Here is a 27,685-nt window from a genome sequence, read left to right as displayed (position 1 = left end):
ATAATCATAAGGAGGAAAGCCACAGTGAAATTTGTGAGAATAATTCTCAAATTCTTTGTCCATAAACAAATGCACTGGAAGACAGTGTTAGTAAAGTTTGCTTTCTTACAAAAAAATCTCCTTTATATTCAGTAATAACAATAATAATGTCACAATGCCCTCATCTCATGGAGATTCCACAATCAATTTTATTGATGCTTCATGATCTATATTTAAAAAGTAATTACATTTAAAAACACAAAGAAAAGTATGCAGAATAACACTAAAGTACGCTTACCATGAACCAGAGGGCTTTGTATGGATTAATTTAATCCTTATTAACCCTACAGATTAGATACATTATTTTCTTCATTTTACAGATGATAAAACTAAGCTGCAAGGGAGGTTAAGTAACTTGTCGAAGTCCCCCAGAAAATGAGTGGCAGAGCTGGGATTTGAATCCAGGCAGTTGTGTGTCCAGATTTTCACAATTAAGCACTATGCCTACGTTGCCTCTTGTATAACACAAACTCATGTTCCCACCAATCAGATTTAATAAATTTTAATAATTTGTCATATTTGTTTCACGATTTTAAAAGAAAATATCACAGATACAGTTCAAGTTTCCTGTGCACCCATTCCCACCCCCCCCCCCTCATGTTTCTGGTGTGTCTCCCTCCAGTCTGTGTTTCATAATTAATTATATGTGGTGTGTGTGTATAACATACAAAACATAGTAATGTTTGGTTTTTTTAATAAAAGGTATGGTACTCTAAATATTATTCTGCAACTGTTTTCAAGATTAATCTACATTAACAAATGCAGATCTGGCTGATGCATATATTCTATTGAAAAATACAACACAATTTATCTACTGATAGACATTGAGGTTGTTAACTGATTTTTTTTCTTGTTATTACAAAGAAAGTTGTGATGTACATCGCTGTACATTTCTCCTTTTATATATCAGGAAGTTTCTCTAGGACAGCCAGAAATTGAATTCCCAGGTTGTATGATATGTACATCTTTAATTTTATTAGATATTGTAAATTACTTTCCAAAATGGTTGTACCAATTTATATTCCCACCAGCATGGTAGGAAGTTTTCCCATACTTTTTCCCATATGCTCAACAACACTTGGGATAGTTAAAATTAATAATTTTTGCCTTTCTGATGGTAGCTTGTTGTTTTAATTTGCATTCCCCTGATTATCAGTGAGACTGAGCATTTTTCATACGTTTATTAACTACATGGGTTTTCTTTTATTAGAAGTGCCTCTTCATTGCCTTTGCTCATTTCCCTACTGGATTATTTGACTTTTTTCCTACTGATCTGTAGCAGTTCTTTAGATAGTCTGTATATGAATATTTTTACTTATGCAGATTAAAATCATCTCACAGATTATTGCTTGTCTTTTAATTTTGTTTATGATATCCCTTCTCCCAGCTAAGATTTTTATTTTAAGGTTGTCAGCATTTTCAATCTCTTCCTTTATGGTTTGTGCTTTTTTTGTGTGTTGTTTAAAAAACTCTTTCCAACACCAAGGCCATTGTGCAAGATTTCCTTCAAGCAGTTTTAAGTTTTATATTTCCACATTTAGATCTTTAAATGAGATTTATTTTCATGTCTGATGTGAGGTAAGGATCTAATTTTATTTTGTTTCACATGGTGACCAACTGTCCAATACCACTCATTGGCTGGTCCATCCCTCTTCCACTGATTTGTGATGCCATCTCTTTGACACACAGTTCCCATATATGTGTAGGTGTGTTTCTGAGCTCTTTCTTCTGTTCCATGGCTCTATCTGTCTATCTTTGTGTCAGACCATCTCATTTTAATTACTATAGCTTTATAATCAGGGGTATATAACATATACGTATAAGGTATATAACATATTATATGTTATAATGGGTTTTCATTATTGCCTTGGTAAAACTGTCTTTGTAAAAACCTAAATACTTTGAAAAGACATGATAACCTAGTCAATTCTTTTTCTTTTTTTAACAGAATAATTGGACTTAATCACATATCCCCTCCCCCTCTCACTCCCCCAGTGCAGAAAACAAAGCTAAAAAGTACTAATTTGAAACCTAGGTTTTTGGGCCGGCCCAGTGGCTTAGCGGTTAGGTGCGCACGCTCTGCTGCTGGCGGCCCAGGTTCGGTTCCCGGGCGCACACCGACGCACCACTTCTCCGGCCATGCTGAGGCCGCATCCCACATACAGCAACTAGAAGGATGTGCAGCTATGACCTACAACTATCTACTGGGGCTTTGGGGGAAAAATAAATAAACAAATAAAAAAATTTAAAAAAAAAAACACCTAGGTTTTGTCTTTCCTAAGAACTGTATTGCAGAAAGGAAGGAGGGGAGTGCTCACCAGCTAGAGGCTGCAGACCACTATCCCCAGCTCCTTAAAATCCTCTTGATTATAGGCTTTCTACTATACATAATAAAACCTAAGACAACTACTACCACTCTGAGAATTGCCCTTTGATCAGTTGGGGAGCAGGGGCTTTGCAACACTTAGGTAGCTGACAGGAGACCCTGCGACACTCAAGCAGGAGAGTTAGGAGCTGGTGATCTTTGAGAAACAATAATGATACCAGCTCAACACAAGGTAGACATAAGAAAAGCCATATTGTAGAAAAGAAACCACACTGTAACTTTGAATGACCTCTGATTAACTAACCCAGCTGGATATGCACCCTCCAGGACATCTACCTGCTCTGTAGATTTTATGGCTCCTGCTTGTGTATGTATACCCCAGCTGCAGTAAGACAATAACTTTGTTCTTTTGAGTTGCCTAGGAATGTGATGACCCCTGGACAGTGATTCTACGCTGATATCTATGACAACTGAAAGATCTGGTGTGGCGACTCGCAGTTTGTAACACCAGACGATCAACATTCCTAACCCCCTTCCCTATAACCCACTGGCCTACGTAACTGTTCAAGATCCTGTGCCCCCCTTAAGATGGTTCTTTAGCACACTAGTCCACCATCTTCCACATTGCTGGCTCACTGCTTAATAAAATGCCCTTTCTTTGCCACCATCTTGCTTCTTGACAGATTGGCTTTTGTCTCGTGGTGAGCAGATCATGTCCTTTGCACAGTAACAATGAGACCTTATGATACTCAGCAGAGGGCAGGAAGGTAGCCACCAAAAGGCTCTGAGAAGGGGTGCTGCTAGTACAGATCTGAAAGGGTTCACACTGTTCAGTAACACATTGGGGATCTGTAATTTCATTAGGGTTTTTGACTTGCTCTCTCTTCCTGTGGACATGCAGTCCCATATCATAAAGGGGGAGAGGGACCTGATTTCTTCACTGTCCAATTAGGTGAGCAGAGGAATGAAACACGGTTATTGCTTTCAGATGATGTTGCTAACAACAAGCAGCGAGTCCTGGGAACTCCTAGGAGCAGGTACATGTATCTCCCTAGGATATGTTCTCATCATCAACTACTTATCAACCCAATGACTGCTTGTGTACTATGGGCAAGGCATTGCATTGGGGTTGAAGAGAAGGGTGCTTCTAGTTCCATTAAAGCTTCCCTCAGCATTACAAGAGAAGGGGAGCATGAATAAATTAGGTAACCATCTAGTCCATTCACTTTCTTCTAAGAGGCCTAATAAAACAAAGCTCACTCCCATTCACCAGATCTTACCAAAGCTTCCACATTACCACTACTACTGATGGCTACTCAAGGGTGAAATTATGCAAGGAAAAAAAGAAATGGAGGGTTAGAAGTGATGAATAAATGAAAAGCAATAAGATATTGAGGTATGAGGAAGCCTGGTTTAAATCTGGTTTAAAACTAATTTGGCCTGATCTTGTTTTTCCAGAAGAGCCTGATGTGGCCTGTAGGGTATGCATTGTACATTTGCTTTAAACATTTACAATGTCCCAAAGCCAAAAATGATGCCCTTAAAGATAGGGATGTATGCCTCCCCCCCAAATCAGCATCTCTTTCAAGATAAGCACTGCTTCCCAGAAACTAAGGATTAATTACTGACCTACTGTGCTCATCTTGTGACCACTGACCTGCTCTGCTCATCTTGTGACCAATGACCTGTTCTGCTAGCAAAACGTCTTGTGACTGTAGTAAAGGAGATATTCCTGTCGTATTTGATGTATGTCCCTTGTTCTAAGATAATATATAACCACGCTGTACACCCCACTTCTTCAGAGGGCTTCCTTCCTTGGTGAAGGTCATTCTCCCAGGCTATGGTCCCCCAAATTGGCTCATATAATAAACTTATCACAAACTCACCTTAATTTTGATTTATAGATTGATTCTGGATTATTTGCATCAACATTTTAAAGAAAAGAAATGAAATATATGAGACAATACAAAATGTCAATGTCCAGATTTCTTAACATTCTCCTTATTTGGGCTACCTCCTAGTGATTTTGATGTTCAATCCCTCTATCACAAGGCATCAAACTGAGACTTAGTAAAGAAATAAAATAGATCATCTCAGGAAATAGTAGTATCATGTGAATTGACATGGCAAAAGCTACACCTAAGGGAAAACTAATCACTCAAAATTAACTTTTAAGGAATATTGAACGAGGTGGTAAGAAGTTCCAACTGGGATTTTTCTCATTTTTCCACAACTGCCCTTAAAGCCCATAGCTGAAAGCAAAGGTATTAAGTACCTCCTTCCCCCATTCTAGGTTCAGTCAATGCATTACCTATGGTGCCAGCCACTCTCCATGATGGATACATTTCCACAAAAATTCCCACTGGGAAGGGGGGGAAGGTCTGTGAGGAGAAGCTATCTCTACCTCTCACCATGCCATGGGTTGCTTGTAGTTTGGACAGCAAGACAGCACACAACATAGGGCATCTTGGTATCAGTGGTTACTTACCAAGGGGATGTCATTTATTTTAGTAGAAAATACAAACCTACTGACAAAAAGAAAATTATTTTGTTTTTCAGGCAACACCTAGGAGAGGTTAACACCTTTCTTAGATTCAGAGGTTATATTCCTCCAGATTCTTTGCTTAAAACAATGACAGCCTAGTCTAGCTGGTTTAGGCAGAAAAAGAAGTTAATAAAGACCACAGAATTTCCTGGAATACCAGTAAATCAGGTTTAGAGGTGACCACACTACAGATTTACTCTGAGGGAGACAACCCAGCCACCATAACTCCAGCTCAGGCCTCTAAGGCTGGAAATAGTGCTGGAATGCTGCTCCTCCTGCCTCTAGAAATTGACTGTATTTGCCAAAACAGATTCTTCTAGTACTTCTGATTAGAGTCTGGTGTGAGCACATTTGACTGGCAAAGCCTAAGGTCACAAGACTGTGCCCTCACTGAAATATAAACTTGGAAAGCAAGTTTCTGGCCTCTCCAATGGAGAAGTGCAGATGAACAAAGGAGGGAATTCTCTCACACAGGAAGAGCATTCAAAGTACCTGGGTGGCCAGATGGAATAACAATGTGCCCTATAATGTGGATCCTGAATTCCCTACCTCACTGCTTCTCAAGCTTCAGTGTGCATACAAGTTACCTAAAGATCTTGTTAAAATGCAAATTCTGGGGCCGGCCCCGTGGCATAGCAGTTGGAGGAACGCGCTCTGCTGCTGGCGGCCTGGGGTTCGGATCCTGGGCGCGCACCAACGCACCGCTTGTCGACGCACTGCTTGTCAGGCCATACTGTGGTGGCATCCCATATAAAAAAAGCGGAGGAAGATAGGCACAGATGTTAGCCCAGGGCCAGTCTTCCTCAGCAAAAGGATGAGGAGTGGCATGGATGTTACCTCAGGGCCGATCTTCCTCACAAAAAAAATAAATAAATAAATAAATAAATAAAATAAAATGCCAATTCTGATTCTGTGGGTTGGGGGTGGGGCCTGAGATTCTGCATTTCTAATAAGCTCCCAGGTGATGCTGATGATACTGGTCCATGGACCATATTTTAGTAGAAGAACACGTGTAATTGCATAAAATCAGAATCTACTTCACTACTTAAACAATCTAATAATAGCAACAATGATGATGATAATGAAAATAAAAATATTAATAACGGTGGAAACTATTATTTCTCGAATGTTTATCATATGTCAGGTACTCATTCTCTTTAGAGCGCTTTACCTATATTTTGCATTTGGTCCTCAACCAATCCTGTTAAGACAGACATTATTATTACTTTACAAATGAGAAACTGAGTCTCAGAGAAACGAAATGACTTAGCTAAGGTCACAAGCCCAGCAGGAGGAGGGCTGGGAATCAACCTAGGCATGTCTGATTCCAAACTCTAAGCGGCCATGCTCTGCTATCTCAATGCCCAGAACTGCCCGCCACATCAATCATCAGACGAGCCACATCAATCATCAGACGAGCACCCCTTTGAAAAGAAGGGAAATGATGGCATAAACTGAGCCTGAATTTTTACTTTGCCTCACTTATCTTTCAGAATTTCTATGTCTCAGGTCTTCCTGCAGGAAGGTGCAGGAGAGGGTATGGCTAAGAAAACAAATTTAGTCTTGTTCCAAATTTAGTCTTGTTCCATCTTGTATGAAGAGGCATCTATTTCTTGTGGAATAAAGAAATATACAAAATAATATATGTGTATATATATGTATACATATATATACACTCACACATAAACATTTATACATATTTCTATCCCTTATCTTGGAATATTGTTCTAGTATATCCTGTCTTTGAATGACATATATATATATATATAAACAACTCTTCCTATCTGCCCACATTAAAAAAAACTAAATGCTCAAAACAGAAACAAAAAACTCCACACAAATAGTAGTAGGTATCTCTGGTTTGCTGCCTCTTTCAAGATTAGAACCCAGAATGTCCTTGGAAGAACACTCCCACCCAACCCCACACTCAGCTGGGTGGTCTGTGTAGGAATGGTCTCAATACTGTTTCCAGGGTGGGGGGCTTGATGCTCCAGTGACTGATTCAGAGGTTAGTGGGAATGCTGTGACACAGGCTCTGTCTACTGCTAGACATGTATCCCAGCAGTACTGGAGAACTACCTCGGGGACCATGCAGGGATCAAATATCTGTAGATGGAGGAACTAAGGAAGTAGTACTGAGGAAGCTAAGGTGAAAAATGGCAAACGAGAAACTAGACATTGTTTGAACTTTGGATAAAAGCTTGTTTGAAATAACATATAACAATGATTTTTTTTTTTTTTTTTTTTTTTGCTGAGGAAGATTCGCCCTGAGCTAACATCTGTGCCAATCTTCTTCTGTTTTGTATGTGGGTTGCCGCCACAGCATGGCCACCGACAAGTAGTGTATGTCTGCGCCTGGGAACCGAACCCAAGCTGCTAAAGCAGAGTGTGCCGAACTTAACCACCAGGTCACGGGGCCGGCCTCTACAACAATCAATTTTTAAAAAGCTCATTGAACTCAATTTTATATGAGTAGGTTTCAAAAAGTATTCTATTAAATGCTTTAGACTACACCTCTCTTTTTCTCTGAATTCATTTTGTTTTGTATAAAACATAATCAAATAGTAAAAATCAGAAGAAAAAAGAGATCAATAAAAATAGAATTGAAAATCTAGAAATAGACCCAATTATAAGCAAAAATGTGGCACATAATCAAGTCAGTGAAGAATGAGAATTATTCAATAGATGATTCTGGAACATTTGAGTACCTGCAAAAATAATGAAGTGAGGTTCCACTCAAAATATATTCTAATTGTAGAGTTAAATGTAAAAAAGGAAAGAAAGGAGACAGAAGGGGAGGAGAGGAAAAGTAAACCAAAAAAGAACCAGAGGAAAATATAGGTAAATATCTATCTGATTCAAGGTAGGAAAAGGACTTCCTAAGCAAAATACCAAAGATAGAAAAGATGATAGCTAGCTAGATAGATAGATAGCCATATAAAGGTTGAAAGAATAGCCTTCATAAAAATTAAGACAATCCATACCTCAAAAAATGCCATCAACAAAATTACTTTAATTATACCAAAATTACTTTAATGGTAAAGTGGAAAATGTATTTCCAATATATATGATGGACTCTGAGTTAATATTTCTAATATATAAAGAACACATATGAATCTATTAGAAAAAGACAAAGATGGGGGCCGGCCGCGTGGTGTAGCAGTTAAGTGTGTGCACTCCGCTACTGGTGGCCCGGGTTCGGATCCCGGGTACACACCGACACACTGCTTGTCAGGCCATGCTATGGCGGCGTCCCATATAAAGTGGAGGAAGATAGGCACAGATGTTAGCTCAGGGCCAGTCTTACTCAGCAAAAAGGGGAGGACTGGCATGGATGTTAGCTCAGGGCTGATCTTCCTCACACAGACAGAAACACACTAAATTAATTAATTAATTAATTTAAAAAAGATAAAGATGTATATTTGCAAAACAAATATTACAAATCTGATAAGCAAAAGTTGACTGCCTATTAGCCATAAAACTTCTGGGAAAAGAACTGATTAATAAAAGGGGTCCTTGCACAAAATCATAAAGGAAGCTGTGTGTATGTTAATATTTAAGAATTATACACACATTGGGGCCGGCCCCATGGCTCAGCGTTTAAGTGCTCGCGCTCCGCTGCTGGCAGCGGCCCAGGGTTCGGATCCAGGGCGCGCACTGACGCACTGCTTCTCTGGCCATGCTGAGGCCGCGTCCCACATACAGCAACTAGAAGGACGTGCAGCTATGACATACAACTATGTACTGGGGCTTTGGGGGAAAAATAAATAAATAAAATTATAAAAAAAAAAAAAAAAAAAGAATTATACACATAAAAACCCAAATCATGATGCAACTGAGATTTAAATTGATGACAAATGCCCCAAATTTACATAAAAACCTCAAAAATTAATGGAATCTGAGCCACTGGGAGATAGTCAATAATTCTTCTAATAATGTATGTCCTCTTTACTCATTATTGTTTGCTAAGATTTGGGTTGAGCAGTATGACACAGCTGACATGCAAATTAATAATTTTATCCACATCTTGATTAACATTTTATACCTTCGTGAGTTTAGTTCTGAACAGAAATAAGGATGATTTTCCACTAGGGGGACAGAATTTAAATGACTTCAGTAAAATTAAACGAAATGGAACAATTTCTCTTTGTTTCTGGCTGACTCAACAGTCATTAGCTAAATTATTTATTTAAAAAATATTATTCAAAGGCTTGCAGTATTTCTACAATGATTTGATAAGGGTCAAGCTTACACGACATCCATTTTAAAAATACCTGATTCTGCTTTCAGTTAGTTCTTTCAGAACCTTTCTTCTTTGCTTAGTCCCAAGTATGCTTCACATATTAAATGTGTAAAGTTCATCTGTACATACTCATTCACATACATTTGGATGTACTGAATTCTAAATTTTTTTAAAAATCTATGTTTAGAATGAAGACAAACTACTATAAATAAATATGCAAAAACAAACACGTAAATAAAACTTTCAGAGCACAGAGCCTAGTTTGGGCTCTACAGAAAGAACAAAGGTAAATTTTGAGTTAACCGTATATATCTCTCACAAAAGAAAAATGTCATCCAGATTTTTATTTTGCCCATTGATGTTTCCAATACAAATAGTGTTTCTCTAAAGGTAATAATATTTTAGCAATATAATATCCTTCCACAGAACAATGGATAAAAACAGCAGGATCATTCCATAGGAAATTCCCATTACCAGTTCTTCATACTGTTTTTCTTGAAGGTTAAACCCCAAGCCAAACCAATCCTCCTTAGGAAAGTAAAGCCAAATTACAGTTTATGACTGCATGTGTTACATGCTATTCCTTGGCCATGCCTGCTTTTTATAGACATCCTAAGTGCAATTTCACTGAGAGAAGAAAAAAACCTAAGAGAACGTAATCTATATTACAATAAATAGATTAAAATGATTTCTTTTTCAAATAGGTTGGATTTCTTTTCCAAAATAATTATATAGTAAGATTTTCATATTGGTTTAGTAAAGAGCCTCAATGCCTTATTTTCTCATCCACTCGGCAGATGCAAGGAAATCTCGCGTCTTGCTTTTGCAAGGGTAACGTAGTGGAAGGATATACAACACAAATAACAGTCTTACTAAGCTATTTTGTTATACTGGACCATTTTCCAAAATACATTTCTGAATTCTACCCTCAAATATAAATTATGTGAGAATGTAGAAAACTCTGTCAGGCTAAACTTCTACGTTAGCAAAAAAAGGCGGGGGGTAGGGGTGGGGGAATAAATAAACCAGAATCACAACTATTTAAGTGATAAGGTACTACTTATATCCTATATGTATCAAGAGTACAAAGACTTTCATCAGCCTAATAAAGATAACATTGTGTCTAATGATGTGAGGATCAGCCAAAGACCAGGTTGTGATCAACTGATTGAAGTAAAACTTCAAAAGAAGAGAGAGAGAGAAAGGAAGGAAGGAAAAGAGCAAGAGAGAGAGAGACAAATCCATGGAATGGGAGAAAATATTGGCAAATCATAAATCTAATAAGGGACTTATAACCAGAATACATAAAGAACTCTTATAACTCACTCATAAGAAGACAATGTAATTAAAAGATAGGCACAGGATTTGAATGGATATTTCTCAAAAGAAGATATACACACTGCTAATAAGCACATGAAAAAAACTTCATCATTAATCATTAGGGTAATGTAAATCAAAACCACAATGAGATACTACTTCACACACCCAATAGGATAGTTATAATGTTTTTTAATGGAAAATAACAAGTGTTGGTGAGCATGTGGAAAAACAGGAATCTTTTTACTTGGCTGGTGAGACTGTAAAATGTTGGAGCTGCTCTGGAAAAAAGTTTGGCCACACCTCAAAAAGTTAAACCCAGAGTTACCATATGACACAGCAATTCCTCTTCCAGGCAGTTGCCCAAGCGAAATGAAAATGCATGCCCACACAAAAACGTGTACACAAATGTTACTTAGCAGTATTACTCATAATAGTTAAAAAATGCAAACAACGTAAATGTTCATCAATTGATGAAAAGAAAAAATAGAGTATATTCTTACAATGAAATATTATTTGGCAATAAAAAGGAAAGAAATGTTGATACATGCTACAACACAGATTAATGTTAAAAAAAATTATGCTAAGTGCAAATAAGGCAGTCACAAAAGGCCACGTAACATGATTCCATTATATGATGCAAATTAGGCAAATTCACAGTGACTGTGAACTGGGAGGAGGGGAAGAGTGACTCCTAATGGGTATGGGGTTTCTTTCTGGGGTGATGAAAATGTTTTGAAATTACCTAGTGGTGACAGTTGTACAACTCTGAATATACCAAGACTCACCGAACTGTACATTTTAAAAGAGTGAATTTTATGGTATATGAATTATATCTCAAGAAAGCTGTTATTTTAAAACGAAAAAAAAAAAAAAAACGAATAACTGAAAAGCATAATTTTGAATCAGGAGATGAATATTTTATTAATAATACCATGACTGTGTTATTAATAGGAAAATCATAAATCAAAGGTTTCCTTTGGGGATCTTAAGGTTGACACTAAAATTGGGAAAGCATGTTCGTAAAGAAACTTAATTCTAGGAAGTTACAGCGTAAAGGCACAGTACCTCAGGCTTCTGGAAGCTTTTCCCAAAACATATGACTTTCTTGAGAGGGACTAAAATGAAACTGAAATGTGCCACAAATTTCTGCTCCTACATGCTCTGCATGTCTGTTCATCCTTGCCCATGTTTCTACTCCTGGCCGACTACGTTTGAATCATGAACTCAAAAGCTTGACACCCAAACTCCCTTTAACCAATAATAGCCCAGATTAAATAAATACTGACTCTAAAATTACAGAACATTAGAATGTTAGAATTATACATAGGGCCTCATATCATTATGTCCCTCTCCTCTCAATCCATTCCAGTTAGGCTCATGTATTCCAGAAATGCAAGTTATCCAATTGTTTCAAATTTTAAGAGAAAAGACCAAATACTTCTTCTAGAAATGTTTGTTACTTTTTTAAAAACTTATTTTAAACTGCCACACCAACTAAAATAAATAGAAATGCCAGGCTGGTTCAGACAAATAAATAATAAGGGGAAAACATTAGGTCTATTGTCATTCTATGCCTAACCCAACATCATTTTGGCTTCAAACAGCAACCGAATACCTTGATAGTGATAGCAGAGCATTAAAAAAATCTTTCAAAAATAACTTTACTATATAAAAATTCAGCTTAAGAGCAGAAACAAGCCTTAAATCTAGCCATGAAATATTAACAGCACAATCCTACAGCTGTCCTCTCAGCCCTGAGGTAAACCAACTGGATGGATGGCCTTAATTCAGATGAATTTCCTTTATAGCAGCACCTAGATGTAATACATTTCATTATTTCTATCTTTCTGAAAATAATAAAGGCCTGAATTCTACCAAATGGCCTATGGTTTTAGAAGTGCTGACGGCGCAGAATTTTTTGATGTATCTGGATGAGGGACTTGCTGTCACCTCATGTGCCATACCTGGTATGCACTGTGCCGTGGCCTCAGTGGTTATGGTTGGAGCAACTGGGGGCTGCTGCTGACTGGAGCTCACTTCTGGCTCTGTATTAACGGAGGGAGAAAGGGCTACCTCACAAGAGGAGACCTGGCTGGGCAGATGGGACAGGAACTCTTCAGAAGCAACTTGCTCATCCTGTCCCGGCAGCTGCAGGGCAGACAAAGGGATGCTGATCTGTTTGTTAGCATGGGATGTGCTCACAGGCATCTGCATGCCCACCTGCTGGTTGGCGCCATGGGCACCAGGGGGTCCTCTGTTTGGTGAAGCCAGAGATACCCTGGCAGTCTTCTGGAGGATTGGTCTGGACATCATAGAGGGGGATGCAGACACACCATGTGGGTCTAGCTCTGTGCCAATGGCAGATGTCACGTGGGGAATCAGCTTAGCAGACCCTACACAGGAGGGACCAGCATGAGTCTGAGGCTTGGGTTTTGCCATCTGCGTCAGCGATAGAGCTGGTCCATCTACCCCTCCGGTCAGCTCTGCGTTTGCCACAATGTAATAATCTTCGGGAATCTCTTGTTTGATTTTCTTAATGATGACATCATTGCTGCATTCATCAACCATCTGAGCCTGGGAGCTTGAATGGAGAGAAGATGGGATTATTCCATGCCTTTTTCGAGTAATGCTTTGAGGCCTTTGGGTTTGGGGTTCAAAGTCACTGTCCTCATCTGTAACAGAAGACTCACAAACCATGTCAAACAGGGTGTTTTCATCTTCATATTCTTCAACAGCCTCATCCAGTTCCGATGGCTCACTGCAATAAGAGAAGTCACAAGAGTCTCTGGTCCGATTACAGTCTAGCTTTGCTTTCACTGGTCTCCCAGGGTACCTTTCAACGGGGCTAGTTTGTGTCTCAGAGGGCACTCCAATTATACTGGGACTATCAGAGTTAAAACTTCTGTTATCTTGGAAACAAACCCTTTCTTGGGACCCAGCTCTGCAAGTGGCTGTCAGTGGCCAGTGATAAGCATGGCCAGCACTACAGCCCCACATTGCTGTCAGGTTCCCATGGGAACCCTCCGAAAGCAAGTGTTTCAGGTTTGGAATGAGGCTGCAAATGGTCCCATGGCTGTGGGCCCAGCTGACCAATTTGGACAGATTCTCAGATGAGGTATGAAGGCAATCCTCCATGTTACAGGATCAGCAGAGTCTTTCCTAAAGGGAAATAATCAAAATAAGAAGCCATTATTACCTAAGATATTCCCATATCTCAATTACTTCAATTTCCTTGAACTATGATCATCTGGCATTAAAAAAATGCACTTCAAAACCGTATCTAGTTTATATCACTGCATATGGGCAGGGACTAGAAAAGAATACAGGTAAAAAAGTAAAAACAGCTGATGCCTTATGGCTGGGGTATTTGAGAAAATTTTTGTTAGTTTCCTTTACTGTAGTAATAATGTTTGCATAAGGAAAGAAAAAAAAGAAACAAGCAATAAAAAAGGTGAGGTTTTTCATGGTACATTTTACTTTCAAAGTCACAAAGAGAGAGGTTCAGTCAGCCCCTTAATAATAAAATGTGTATATTATTTGTGTTAGCCAAGAAGATACACTTCTAACTTCACTCTCCACCATCAGAAACTTCATTACTGAAGGCAGAGCCAACAAAGGCTTAGACCCATTCTAGGATGGATGTCAGAGGAGGGCCGTCAACCCAGTGCGGGGCACCAGAAGACAAAAAACGACAACTGGGAGTCCAAGGAGAGAAAAAGGCGCTAAATCTGGGAAGTGGGGAAGAAAAGTCTTTAGCAGAGAAGGGAGAACAGATCGGGAGGAGAGCCACTAGAGGGCCCCTGCTGGGTCAGGGGTGCAGGCAGGCTGTAGAGCAGAAGCAAGGACGGGTAGGTTGAGTGCCAGCACTCTAACCACCTCCTTGCTGTGTGAAATTCCTGAAATACTGCCTTTCACCTCACAATTAGAGGTAAAAGATGTGTCTGGTGTATTCCACCACCTGAGCTTCCTGAACACCCAAGGACAACCAACTACTAAATAGGAGTAAATCATTCTTTATTGGGCAGAGGTCAAAAAGAATCACTTGTTATGGATCCTTGACTGGGTAAGTCAGGACATGATGGAAAAGTGAAATGGGGCATGTAGAGTCCGCATGTGAGTAGAAAGGTCGAGTAAGGCTCTGCCAAAGGGGACATCCTGGGGAGAATCGGGCAGGGAGAAACGAGGATCTTGATATGTGGTTTAGTCTGCCCTGGTCATGTGCTGTTGGAGGTGGGCTCTACACTTAGGCACCAAGATCTAACTGCAACGCCAGGTGACCACGTGAAGGGCACATCCGAGCCTCAATTCGCTGCCCTGCCTCCATGACACCTCATCAGCAGAGTTAGGTAAATTCAAGTCCTTTAACGTATTGTGAGGCCTCTGTGATGCAGCCACGGCCAAGGTCAGCCTCTCAAGCCTCATTTCCTACTACCATGGCCTTTCCCCACATTTCTTATGGTCCCCACGTCTCTAAACACAAGCTTCTCACTCCCAGTCGGCCTCTAAAAACTCATTCTTTTTTTTTTTTTTTTTTTTTTTTTTTTTGCTGAGGAAATTCGCCCTGAGCTAATATCTGTGCCAATCTTCCTCTGTTTTGCATGTGGCTCGCCACAGCACGGCTGACAAGTGGTGTAGGTCCACACCTGGGATCTGAATCCATGAACCCGGGCCATCGAAGTGGAGCACACCAAACTCAACCACTAGGCCACGGGCCCGGCCCCCTAAACACTCATTCTTTAGCTTGATACACAGTCCTCCTCTTTCTTCACCTGGAAAATCTGCTCAAGACTAAACTCAGGACCACTTCCAGTTCACGTCTTTCCAGACCCTCTTTAGCCTCAGAGGTTTATTTAGATTTTCTTCATCTGCACCTCCACCACCTCTTGAGGCACTCTGCCTTTGCTGTACTGACATTCTTGTCTATCTCCCAGACTTGACTGAGGATTCCCTGAGGATAGGGACTATGATATAATTATTCATTCATCAATGAGGACCTACTTGGGGATACAGAAATTAATAAGACATGGTCCTGCTCTTCGACCTTATAATCTATTGCTGGTGTTGAATAAATGAATAAATATATAAATAATGGCAGCACCATCAACACTAACAAAGCGAACATATAAGTCCCTCAAATAAGAAACATGACGTTTCCTCCAGTCACTTTTATTGTAATCATTCAAGGGATTAGAAGATCTTCTCTCCAGTGGTGTAACCAAAACACAGCTGTCTTGTGTATACAGGAGAGTAGTACATAAGCGACCAGATTTTATGAAGCAGCACAGTAAATGGAAAGCACAGTGACTGGTGTGGGGTTCAGGAACTTCAAATTCTAGTCCTGGAACTGAGGTCTATGGCCTCTGACAAGTCACTCATTATCTCAGTCTTAAAGTGACAGGACTATATGATCTTTATGTTTCCTTCATACTCTAGCAATTTATGGACTTCTTTCAAACAACTCTGTTTAAAGTAGAAATGTAGATAAAAGAGAAAGACTGGTTTCATCTGTTTGTTTTTTGAGCTTTCTTAACATATCTATTTAACTGGTATGGCAAAGAACGCTATCTGCCTACCCCACGTCCACTCTCTCTTATTCCTTACAGAGAGTCCCAAATTGTTGGCGGAAGCAATATGCTCACCTAAAACATATTTCCCAGCTTCCCTTGAAATAGGGGTGGCCACAGGACACAGTTCTGGCCAATGATATGTACATGGGAGTCACCAGGTGGGGCTTCTGGGGAAGCCCTTCGAAACACAAACTTGTCTGATTTTTGCCTTTTTGCTCTTCCTACCTAGAACAAGGACACGATGACTGGACTCCAGAGGCCATCTGAGAGCGTGGAAAAGAACTTAAGGATAGGAGAGACTAGCCAGAAGGAGCTTGGGTCCCTGGTGACATCATGGAGCCACGACATCAGCCCTGACCTACCTAGGATTCCTTGTTATGTAAGGGAAAGATAAGCCGGATCTTGCTTAAGCCACTGTTGTTGGAGTATCTGATTACATACAGCTGAACTCGATTACTAACTGATACACAAAAAATAATACATTCATCTCTGGTTTTTGAAACCTTAGAACAGAATCCTTCATTTTTTCTGCAACATAGCCCAGTACAATTGTTTCTCAGATTAGATTCCACAAATAAATTCTTGGGAGGTCTATAACTGTATGTCAAAGTGTTTATAATTGTTTTTATTTTAATCATAATAAAAACTCAATTAATATAAGCATATTATGAATCATCTAAATAATCACCTTATATCCAAGTATTGCTGTGTAACTTCGGCTCTCCTTTGCCCTTGTATCTATACTCACATTAGTGTCGATAATCATCTAAAGTGACATCACTCAATTTCCAATTCGTTAGGAAACCTGTTCATACTGTATTCTCCTTAGCAGATATAAATACAGAATTTCTCTTTTGCATTAATAAATTTCAAATGAAAGGCAACATGATTTGACATCATGAAAGCAGCACGTGATGAAGCAATATACCACTTTCAGTGTCATAAGCTAATGAGAAAATAAAAAGGAGTTGAAATAAATCATATATGTTCAGAGAAAGAAAATCAAATACATTATGGCACAATATTTGAATAAAGATGTTACAACAGTTAAAATATGTAAAAATGTGGCAGAATCAAAACACAATTTTGTATAAGAATGTGGAACTCAAAGAACATATTGTCCACATAAAAGCTACTATATGGTAGTAAAATAATACCTTTCCTGAAGGCCCCAAAGCCAGAAAAAAATTATCATTAAAATAAATAAAAGAGGAGGCCGGCCCCGTGGCGTAGCAGTTAAGTGCACGCGCTCCGCTGCTGGCAGCCCGGGGTTCAGATCCCAGGCGCGCACCCAGGCACTGCTTGTCAGGCCATGCTGTGGCGGCATCCCATATAAAGTAGAGGAAGATGGGCACAGATGTTAGCCCAAGGCCAGTCCTCAGCAAAAAAAGAAAAAAAAAAAGGATTGGCACGGATGTTACCTCAGAGCTGATCTTCCTCACAAAAAATAAATAAATAAATAAATAAAAGACAAAGTGGACAAAATTTTAAATTTTGTTAAAACCTTATCTACTTAATTTTATAATAATCATCAATCTTTAACAATCAACAAGTAGTAATCATTAAGTCCCTTTTACTACATTCTGAAATTCTCTAGCAATCTCATGAAGAGGCTCTTAAACTTTTCTTGAGTACCATAAAATGAAAATATTTTTCTAGTATTATTATTAATATAATTCAACCAGGCAACCAATGTTAACTGGTAGTTATGAGAGCATAATTAGCTGATATTTAAGGTAATTGAATGGATTGAATTCAAGCTGAAAAGGAATAGCTATCAATATACAGCAAGATATTCTAAGTTATATACAAAATAGAATCAATGGTAAGACAAAGTATTTTCAAATTGCTGAGAAGAAGTAGTTTCCAGAATCTACTGATTTCCTTCATCAATCTGATGATAAGCTCTATGCTGAAAAATAATGCTTTTTCTACATTTTCAAGAATTGAAAAATAACTTCAGACAGTATTCTCCCATATCTGATATGGGCAATGACTGGATTAGACACTCAGCTTTTACGGTGTTATCATGTGACACTTCATCAAAAACTGAAACTCAAGGAGTCCTCCCTAGCAGAGTTTAGATTAAATATAAGATCTGATTATCCTAAATTAGCAAACAAAGCTATATCATTATTATCACCACATTGTATGTTAACTTAGGAAAGCAGATGATCTATGAATTAGTATTTATATTATTAAAGTCAAAATCAGAAACACTTTAAATATAGATTAAGACTTTCTACCACTAAACCCAACATTGATCATTAGGTTTCAGCAGAACAGAATATAAAACTAACTATTATTACAGCTAACATTTTTCAAACAATTATTGTTTGCCAGGCACTGTTCAAGGACTTGACATATCAATAATCCTAATTCTATCAACAATCCTAATAAGTTAGGTAAATTATTATCCTCATTTTATAAATGAGTAAACTCATTTCACTTGGACAAAGTAATGGTGGAGCCAAAATTTCAACTTCTGTCTTACTCCAGAGCCCAGGCTCTTAATTAACATACTACACTGTCTCTAGCATCGTAATAGTAGAAAGATATTTGTCTCAAGTCTGGTTCCCTATCACATTAATATTGTTAATTTGCATTTGTTGGTTTTATAGTTTTACTTCAGTTGAATTTGTATGTCTGTTTTGGTTTACAGCTATATCAGAACTATAAGCATAAATTTTATGTTTAGACATATATAATAACATTATGATAAAAATGGCTTAAGCCAGCACTAGGTATAAAGAGGGTCCATGAAAATATTTTTCTTTAAAAAATTTGAGAAAACCTTCTGTATAGAACAAAAAGAAGTATGAAAAGATTATGTCACTTTTCCAAAACCTGACAAAGTGAGTTATCAGCCAAATACCAGTGAATATCTAGTTGGCTTTCACCTGATTTCCGTTACAACCACCCGCCCCACAGTCCTTGTAGTCTCTCTTTGTAAGGTTCTGAATCTTTCAAAGGACTTGTTGTTGCCGTTGTTTTAATACCACTAAATCTCAATTGTTGATGGATGGCAAAATGACATAAGAAGAAACAGAAAATCTGAGTAGCCATATTATAAAAGAAATTGAATTAAAAAAAAATCTTCTCCAAAAGAAAGATTTCGCTGGTAAATTCTATCACATATTCAAGGAAGAAATAATACCAGTTACACAAATATTTTCAAAAAATAGGAGGAGTAAGCACTACCCAATTTGTTTGAGGAGGCCAGCATAATCTTAGTACCAAAACCTGACAAAGATATTAAACTCAAGAAAATTATAGATCAATATTCCTTATTTGATACAAAAATCCTTTACAAAACATTAGCAAACTGAATCCAACAACATAAAAAACGGGTAATACATCATGAACTAAGACTTAGCCTCAGAATGCAAGGTTGGCTGACCATTAGAAAATCAATTAATATAATCCAACATATTAACGGTTCATAGGAGAAAACCACATGATCAATTCAACAGATGCAGACAAAGCATTTGACAAAATTCAATACCAATTTATAATAAAAACTCTTAGCAAACTAATAATAATAATAACTTCCTCAAACTGATAAAGGACATCTATGAAAAACCTACACCTAACATCATACTTAATGTAAAAGATTGAATTGTTTCCTCCTAAGATCAGAGATAAGGCAAGAATGCCCACTTGCATCACTTTTATTCAACATTGTACTACAGGTCATAGTCACTGAAATAATGCAATAAAAATAAAAGAAAAATGAGAACAGAAGAGGTGAAAATGTTTCTATTTGTACATGATACAGCTGCTTATGTAGAAAATTACAGAGAACTCACAAAACAAGTGCTAGAACTCATAAATTAATTTAGCAAAGTAACAGGATAAAGATTAATATTTTAAAATCAATGACTTCCTATACACTAGCAACAAAATATTAGAAAATTAAATTTTAAAAAATTATATTTATAGTAGTGCCAGATATATTAAATACCTAGGAATAAATCTAACAAAACATGTCCAAGACTTCTATATTAAAAACTACAAAATATTGCTGAGAGAAATTAAATGTGACCGAAATAAACAGAGATATATACCATATTTGTGGACTGGAAGATTCAATATTGTTAGGTTGGTATTATTCTCTAATTGATCTATATATTCAACCCAATTCCAATCAAAATTACAGCTGGCCTTTTTAGTAGAAATTGACAAGTTGATTCTAAAATTTATATGGAAATGCAAAGGACCTAGAATAACCAAAGCAAAATTTTTAAACAAGAATAAGGTTGGAAGACTCATTCTACCTGATTTCAAGACTTACAATAATTTCAAGCTACAGTAATCAAGCTCATGAGGTACTGACAAAAGAATAGACATACACATCAATGGAACAGAAGAAGTGTCCAGAAATAGACCCACACATATTTGGTCAATTGACTTTCGACAGACGTGCAAAGGCAATTCAATAGGAAAGGAAAAGCTTTTCAATAAATGGTGCTGGATCAATTAGATATCCATTTTTTTTTAAATCAACCTTTAGTTACACCCACTCATAAAAAGTAACAAATGAGATCACAGACCTAAATCTAAAACCTAAAACTAGAAAACCTTGAGAAGAAATCATAGGAGAATATCTTTGTGACCTTGGGGTAGGCAAAGATTTCTTAGGATGCAAAAAGCATGAACCATAAAAAAATTTGATAAACTGGACTACATTAATTGCTAATGGAATAAAAATATAGGGCCTTAGCAGGGATGGAGAAGGTATCCATTAAACTTAAACACACTGAACACTGCTACCTTCTTTCCGGAGTTCTCCTATGTAACTGTCAATGTTATGTAAGGAAACTTAGGTATGGTCTAAAAAGCAGTGATGATGTCTCAACAACAGACTAGTGATTAACAAAGCCAAAAACAAAATGAAATAAAACAAAACATGAGAAGAAATGGCTCCTTTAAAAACTAGAAATAAAGTTAACTATGTTTTCTTATTTATTGAGAATGACATACACCTCCTATTTTATTTTCCCACTAATTACAACTCTTAGAATCTAAGTAGTAGTCAACATAAACTTAATTTCCCCATATTCCCATTAAAGGATGCAATTTATTATATATGCTAAATATGGAAAAAGACTCAAACAACTGAGATTTTACCCAAAAACAGTCTTAAGTTCCAACATTAATGTATATACATATGCAGAAAGGAGAGACTATTTAAAATATACAGTTAAAGGAGAGGGAAAGGATATTTATTGCTATTGAGGCCTAAAATGTGTTTCCAAAATTTAAAACACATCTATTGTTTCAAAAAAATTTTATATGTAAATTACATAAATTAGTACAGGCATTAAAAGTGGGCTTATAAGTAAAGAATTCAGAGAACATAATATTTGCTTTCACTTCAAGAGAGCGCATTTATTAATTTTCAAATGTCACAAGTACCATATAATTTATCATGTAATTTTTGGAAACAGACAAATCTAAGACACTTTGTACCTACTAATTTAAAAAATCACACTAAAAAAAATCTTTTAATTCTATACCATGAATATATAACATGTATTTCATTTACATTTCAATTCAGTCAACAACTATTCAGTATCTGTTATATGCTAAACACTGTGTTATGGATTAAATTTAACTCCCAAAAAAGATATGTTTTAGTCCTAACTCCCAGTACCTCAGAATTACCTTATTTGGAAATAGGGTCATTACAGATGTGACTAGTTAAATTTTGATGAGGTTATACAGCAGTAGAGTGGGCCCCTAAGCCAATATGACTAGTGTCCTTATAAGAAGACAACCATGTGAAGACAGACAGACAAGGAGAAAGCCACACGACAAGGAAGGAAGAGATTGGAGACATGCAGCTGCAAGCCAAGGAACACCAAAGATTGCCAGCAAGCCACTAGAGCAAGGAAGAGGAAAGAAAGGATTCCCCTGCAGGTTTCAAAAGAAACAAGGTCCTGTCAACAACCTGATTTAGGACTTCTAGCCTCCAGAACTGTGAGACAACAAATTTCTGCTGTTTTAAAACATCCAGTTTGTGGTACTTTGTTAGGCAGCCCTAGGAAACTAATACATACTGTGAGAGCCATTCTAAATATAAAGAAAAATAAGACTAGAGTTCTTGACTTTAAAAAGCTTAGAGTTTAATAGTATGTAGTCAATTAATTGACTATGTACAATATAAGTATATTCTAGATATGGGGATAATGATTAATTCTACTTTTGGGATGAGGAATGCAAAGAAAGTCAGGATCTGCTTCCTGAAAGAGGTGAAGGCCTTCTAGACAAAGGCACTGTAACTTAAAACAGTATGATGATTTTGGCCAACTATAAGGAAATCACTTATTACTGGATTGTGTGATGTATAAGATGGAACTACGGGGGCCGGCCCGGTGGTGCAAGTGGTTAAGTGCGCGAGCTCTGCTGCTGCGGCCGGGGTTCGACAGTTCGGATCCCAGGCGCGCACCAACGCACTGCTTGGCAAGCCATGCTGTGGCAGCATCCCATGTAAAGTGCAGGAAGATGGGCACGGATGTTAGCCCAGGGCCAGTCTTCCTCAGCAAAAAAAAAAGAGGAGGATTGGCAAATATTAGCACAGGGCTTATCTCCTCACCAAAAAAAAAAAAGATGGAACTACAGAAAAAGAGTAAACTGAAGAATAATGCAGGGGCAAAAGCATGATGGTCTCTGTGTACCATACAAAGAGCTCAGAGTTTACTTTGTGAAGGGCCTGAATCAGAAAAAAGACATGCACCAAACTCATATTTTAAAAGATCATTTTTGAGATAGATTAGAAGGTGGCAAGGGGCAAAGGAAGCTATTTCAGGAGTCTAGACCAGAGGCCTAGGGAATGGAAAAGAGAGGAACAGAGGGATCTGTTAGAAGATAACAGGCAGCAATTGGTAATGAACTGCTTTTGAAGGATGAAGGTGAAAAGAGAGGCTAGAATAATTCCCAGGTTTCTATCTTGAGAGCCACTATAGATATGTTCTCAATCAAGATAAATATAAGAGGAAGAGTAAATGTATAGCTTAGGAGTGATGATTTGTTCAATTTCCTCTAAAAAACAATGAACTCAGGAATCACTGATTTTGATGGCATAACATGAAGTCTATGTAACTTACATATAAAAACTTCCCAATCTGTAGACAAGTATGTCTTTCTATGAAAAGTATGCCCTGTCTGACTTGGGAGAACCATTTAAGATAATTTTAAAAGTGGAAACCATTTCAGTCAACTTTCAAAGTCATTTTAGTCAGGTTTCCTGAGTGAGACTATAAAATATGTGTCTTCAGAAAAAATTCACTGGTTCACTTAACTTACCTCCTTGAGTTAAAGGTAACATGTGACCTGTCACCCATTCTTTAAAAAAATATGCATTAAGCATTGTGAAGCACTGGGCTGAACTCTGGAAACAGAAGAGTAACAAAGACAGACAGTTTGTGTCATCACAGAGCTTATAGTCTAGGAGGAAAGAGAAACAACAAAACAAATAATTTCAACAAGGCATAGTAAGTGCTACAACAGAGATAGAACAAGGCATTAAAGGAGCATAAGGCAGGGGCATCCAACCTAGATCAGGATGGGTGGAGGGAAAGCTACCTAAATAACTTAATGATGTGCAAGCTGAGAACCAAGGGATACACAGCAGTTAGTAAGATGAGAGTCAGGAAAAGTAGTCCTGCGTGCAGGCCCAGAGGATACAGAGAACATGCTATGTTTGAGGAAATGGAAGTTGTTCAGGATGGCTGAATCGGAAGAACATAGGGAGGGACTCATAAGGAGTGAAGATGGTACAAGAATATGTCTGAAAAAGCTGGCAAGGGCCAGATCATGAAGGTCCTGTAGATCATGTAAAAGCCTCTGGACTTTATTCTAGAGATAATAAGAAAGTATCATAAGATTGGAAACAAGAAAGCGACTTTAGAATCATTCTTCTGATTATAGTTGGAAGAAACACAACTAGAGACAGGAATCCAGTTAGGAGAGAGAATGCAGTAATTCAGGTAAGATATAATGGTAACCTGCCTGGGATAGTGGCAGGAGGGACGTTAAGAAGAGGATAGATTTGGTAACCAAGTTAAAAGGCAGAAGATGAATACTTGGATATGGGAGGTGGGAGGAAGGAAGAATTTATAGATTCTGACCTGGCCACTGAGAAAGGTCTGATTTATGCCATGTTACTTTGAGGTGCCTTTAATTAAGACACTCAAAAGGAGGTATCAAATAGACAGTTGGATACATAGATCAGTATAAAGAAACTGATAAAAGGAATGATGCAAAACATCTATGAACATTTTTGCACAATCATAATATAGAGAATAAAAACTGGATATACAAAATGACATTGACAATAGCCCATGAACTCTGAGCTCAAGGAATTTCAGTTTAGTTATGGATTAACTCAAATCTAGTTGGGGCTGCTGGGGGGAGAGGAGAGGAAGAGTTACTTTGCCAATTGATGGCTAACCTTCCTGTATCTCAGCAGTGACAATTTTTCCCCCTATATTTCTGTTTCTTTCACCATTTTTAGAGGAATTTAAGATGAAAGGGAATTAAATGTATGAGGTTAAACTGCAATTGCAGAGACACCATTTTCACAAGTGTCAATGTTGAGATTACCTGAGAGGTGAGACCTGGTAAATCAAAACAAAGTTTCCAGAAGAAAGTCATGTCACTCAGGGACAAAGCAGAGAATCAGCAACCTTCTCCACTGACTGATAGATATAAAAGCTTCTGAGTCTCTCAAAAGGACCTCACTGGTGGAAGCTATGGATAAGTCTGGGAGGTGAGGGTCACGTCAAACTTTCTAGAAACTCAACTGCCGTCCTCCAAGCTCAACCTCATATGCATAAAACCAAACAAGTTCTCCAAGCAGACTATTCTGGATGTGTAGGAGGGACCACCTCCTCAGACAGCCTGAGCTCAAGTCCAAGCTCTGCCATTGTTAGCCATGTGAGCTCAGGCAAGTTACTTTACTTCTGTGTGACTTAGCTTCCTAATCTGTAAAATAATGATAAGAAACACCAACCTCGTAGTGTTATTGTAAGGAGTAAATTAATTCATACTGTGAAATGCTTAGAACAAATCACTTGATAACTGTTCACCTGAAATTAGGGGCTTTTCCTCATTTCAGTGGTCTACAATGTAACTACAGGGAACATACAATACGGCATGCTACACTCATGGAAGAATGAGTCCCAGAGAACATACAATACAGTAGAGTATACTCAGTCAAGAATGAGGTCCTCATTTAACTTTCTCAGACTAACAGACTCATCAAAGTACACTCTTAAATTCCGAGCAGCATTATAGAATAAGGCTCAGTTACCAGACATCCCAGGGAGTCATGCAAATAGGCCCTTAGACCAGCTATAGGACCTATTCTTCAGCCACCTAAAAACTTCAGTCCCAGGGGCCGGCCCCGTGGCTTAGTGGTTGAGTGCGCGCGCTCCGCTGCTGGCGGCCCAGGTTCGGATCCTGGGCGCGCACCGACGCACCGCTTCTCCGGCCATCCTGAGGCCACATCCCACATACAGCAACTAGAAGAATGCGCAACTATGACGTACAGCTATCTACTGGGGCTTTGGGGGAAAAAATTTAAAAAAAAAAGTCACATTTCTAAAAAAAAAAAAACCAACTTCAGTCCCAGAGTTTCTTTTAGGAGAAATCATACAGACTTTTTAGTGGCATCCCTTCATTCAACAAACACTGAATGACACTGGGCCCCTAGGAAGACAGTCTGATCTGTGCCTACATGGAGCTCACTGTGGCAGGGTGGGAGCAGACGAACAACTAACTATACAAGAAATAATTTTGTTATAATTTTGATAAGAATTTTTCAAAGGCATATACTGAGTGCTAAGACAGCATAAAACCAGAGAGACGTGTTCTATCCTGGGGGGTCAGAGAAAGCTCTGAGAATTCAGCTAAGAGCTGAAGGATTAGTAGGAATTCATATATGAGGGAGGGAGGGGACAGGAGAAAAGAGACTACCAGGCAGAAAGATAAACACAAAGGGCCTAAGAAAGGTTCTGAAATTCCCCCATTATATATCCACCCTTAGCAACTCCCCTCAATATCCTACCACCCCACACAGATCAATATCCTACCACCCCACACAGAGGGTCAGGATAACAGATGCAACAATCTGAAGTACTTCTTACCCTACCCATTCCACCATAGCTCACCTCCCCTCTCCTAACAAATGCTGTTGACCATCTGAGAAATTGATCCAATTTAAGTTCTAACTTGAAATATACATTTATGTCATGCAAGCTAGTTATGCCTTTGCCAAGAAAACAAATTAATCTAAAAAATAATTTTAAATAAAATTTGTATTGCCATGGAAAATAAACACCTTAATCTTAGTCAAAAATTTGATACTGATATCAAAAATGCTTTCAAAAATATTAATAGATCTGGGGCTGGCCTGGTGGCGCAAGCAGTTAAGTGCCCACACTCTGCTTCAGCAGCCTGGGGTTCACGGGTTCAGATCCCGGGCGTGCACAGACGCACCACTTGTCAAGCCGTGCTGTGGCGGCGTCCAATATAAAGTAGAGGAAGATGAGCACAGATGTTAGCTCAGGGCCAACCTTCCTCAGCAAAAAAAAAAAAAAAAAAGGAGGATTGGCATCAGATATTAGCTCAGGGCTGATCTTCCTCACACACACAAAAAAAACAAAAAAATATTAATGCATCTAAAATACTCACTCATAAATACCTCAAAATTCTTAATACCTCCCCATTAGTCATGTTTTTAATTTCTACAGTTTACACTGAGCAGAGGTTCTTACTATTTACTATCAGAAAAGGATCATAATTAATTACAATGGCAATTCCATTCATTCAAATTGTTCCATATATGTTACTAGCAATATTATTGAATCACATTTTAAAGGGGTTTTCCCATCAACGAGCATGATTTGACATGATGATTCATGCTTTACAGCCCACTCAAGGAAGAAGTATAGTAAATAGAAAAATTAATTCTCTTTTTGACTTTTAAAACTAGAGTTTACCAGTGGTCCTAGCACTCTTCTCATATTACTGTCTCACTAAGTGATGCTCTCATCCCCTATGGATCTGGTTATCAGGTACAAAACCTGACAATTAATATCCAAATTAATATCTCAATAAATGGCACTACCATCTCCTCAGCTGTTAAAGTCCAAATTCTGCAAGTCACCTTTGACTTCAACATGTTCTTCACATCTTTATGCAAAGGAACCTGCAGGGCTGGTTCAATTCTAAGAACTCATCTCTGGCCACTGGTTTCCAAAATTACTAGGTTTTACAAAGCTTCTGGTTTATATTACAGCTACACTTCTAAAGCTTGTAGAAAGAGAGGCACATTCAGACAGAGACGTATTTTCTTTATGCACAATGGATAAACCTTATATTAACATTTTAAATGTGGTAATAAGTTAATAAGTGCGGATACAATTATATTATATATATGTGGATACAGTTATAAAACACATAAATTAATTCTAATATCTTCGCTGGCTCTCAGGAAGGGGGAACAGGTCTTTCTTATTATTGCGAAATATTTGCTCATGGGAATGAGATTTTGAAGCTACTGTATATATCATATTAATAGCGCCTCCATTCTGACTCTCATTTTTAGGAATGGGGATGGCAAGTACTGAAAGTGGTAT

The 27,685-nt window shown here is 38.1% G+C and overlaps 1 protein-coding gene across 6 annotated transcripts in view; it reads right to left on the bottom strand.

Annotated features, from left to right (window-relative positions):
- KIAA1958 (KIAA1958 ortholog) overlaps positions 1 to 27,685 on the bottom strand; it is a 309,540-nt gene that overhangs the window by 67,860 nt on the left and 213,995 nt on the right. For all 6 annotated transcript variants that reach the window (XM_058523781.1, XM_058523780.1, XM_058523785.1 and 3 more), the window contains exon 2: positions 12,438 to 13,632. In XM_058523781.1, the coding sequence (XP_058379764.1) occupies positions 12,438 to 13,608 (1,171 nt within the window). In that variant the 5' untranslated portion in view covers positions 13,609 to 13,632. The remainder of the gene's footprint in view (positions 1 to 12,437; positions 13,633 to 27,685) is intronic.

Source organism: Diceros bicornis, chromosome 28, assembly GCF_020826845.1.
Source record: "Diceros bicornis minor isolate mBicDic1 chromosome 28, mDicBic1.mat.cur, whole genome shotgun sequence".
NCBI lineage: Eukaryota > Metazoa > Chordata > Mammalia > Perissodactyla > Rhinocerotidae > Diceros > Diceros bicornis.
This window is presented reverse-complemented; position numbering and strand designations above follow the sequence as displayed.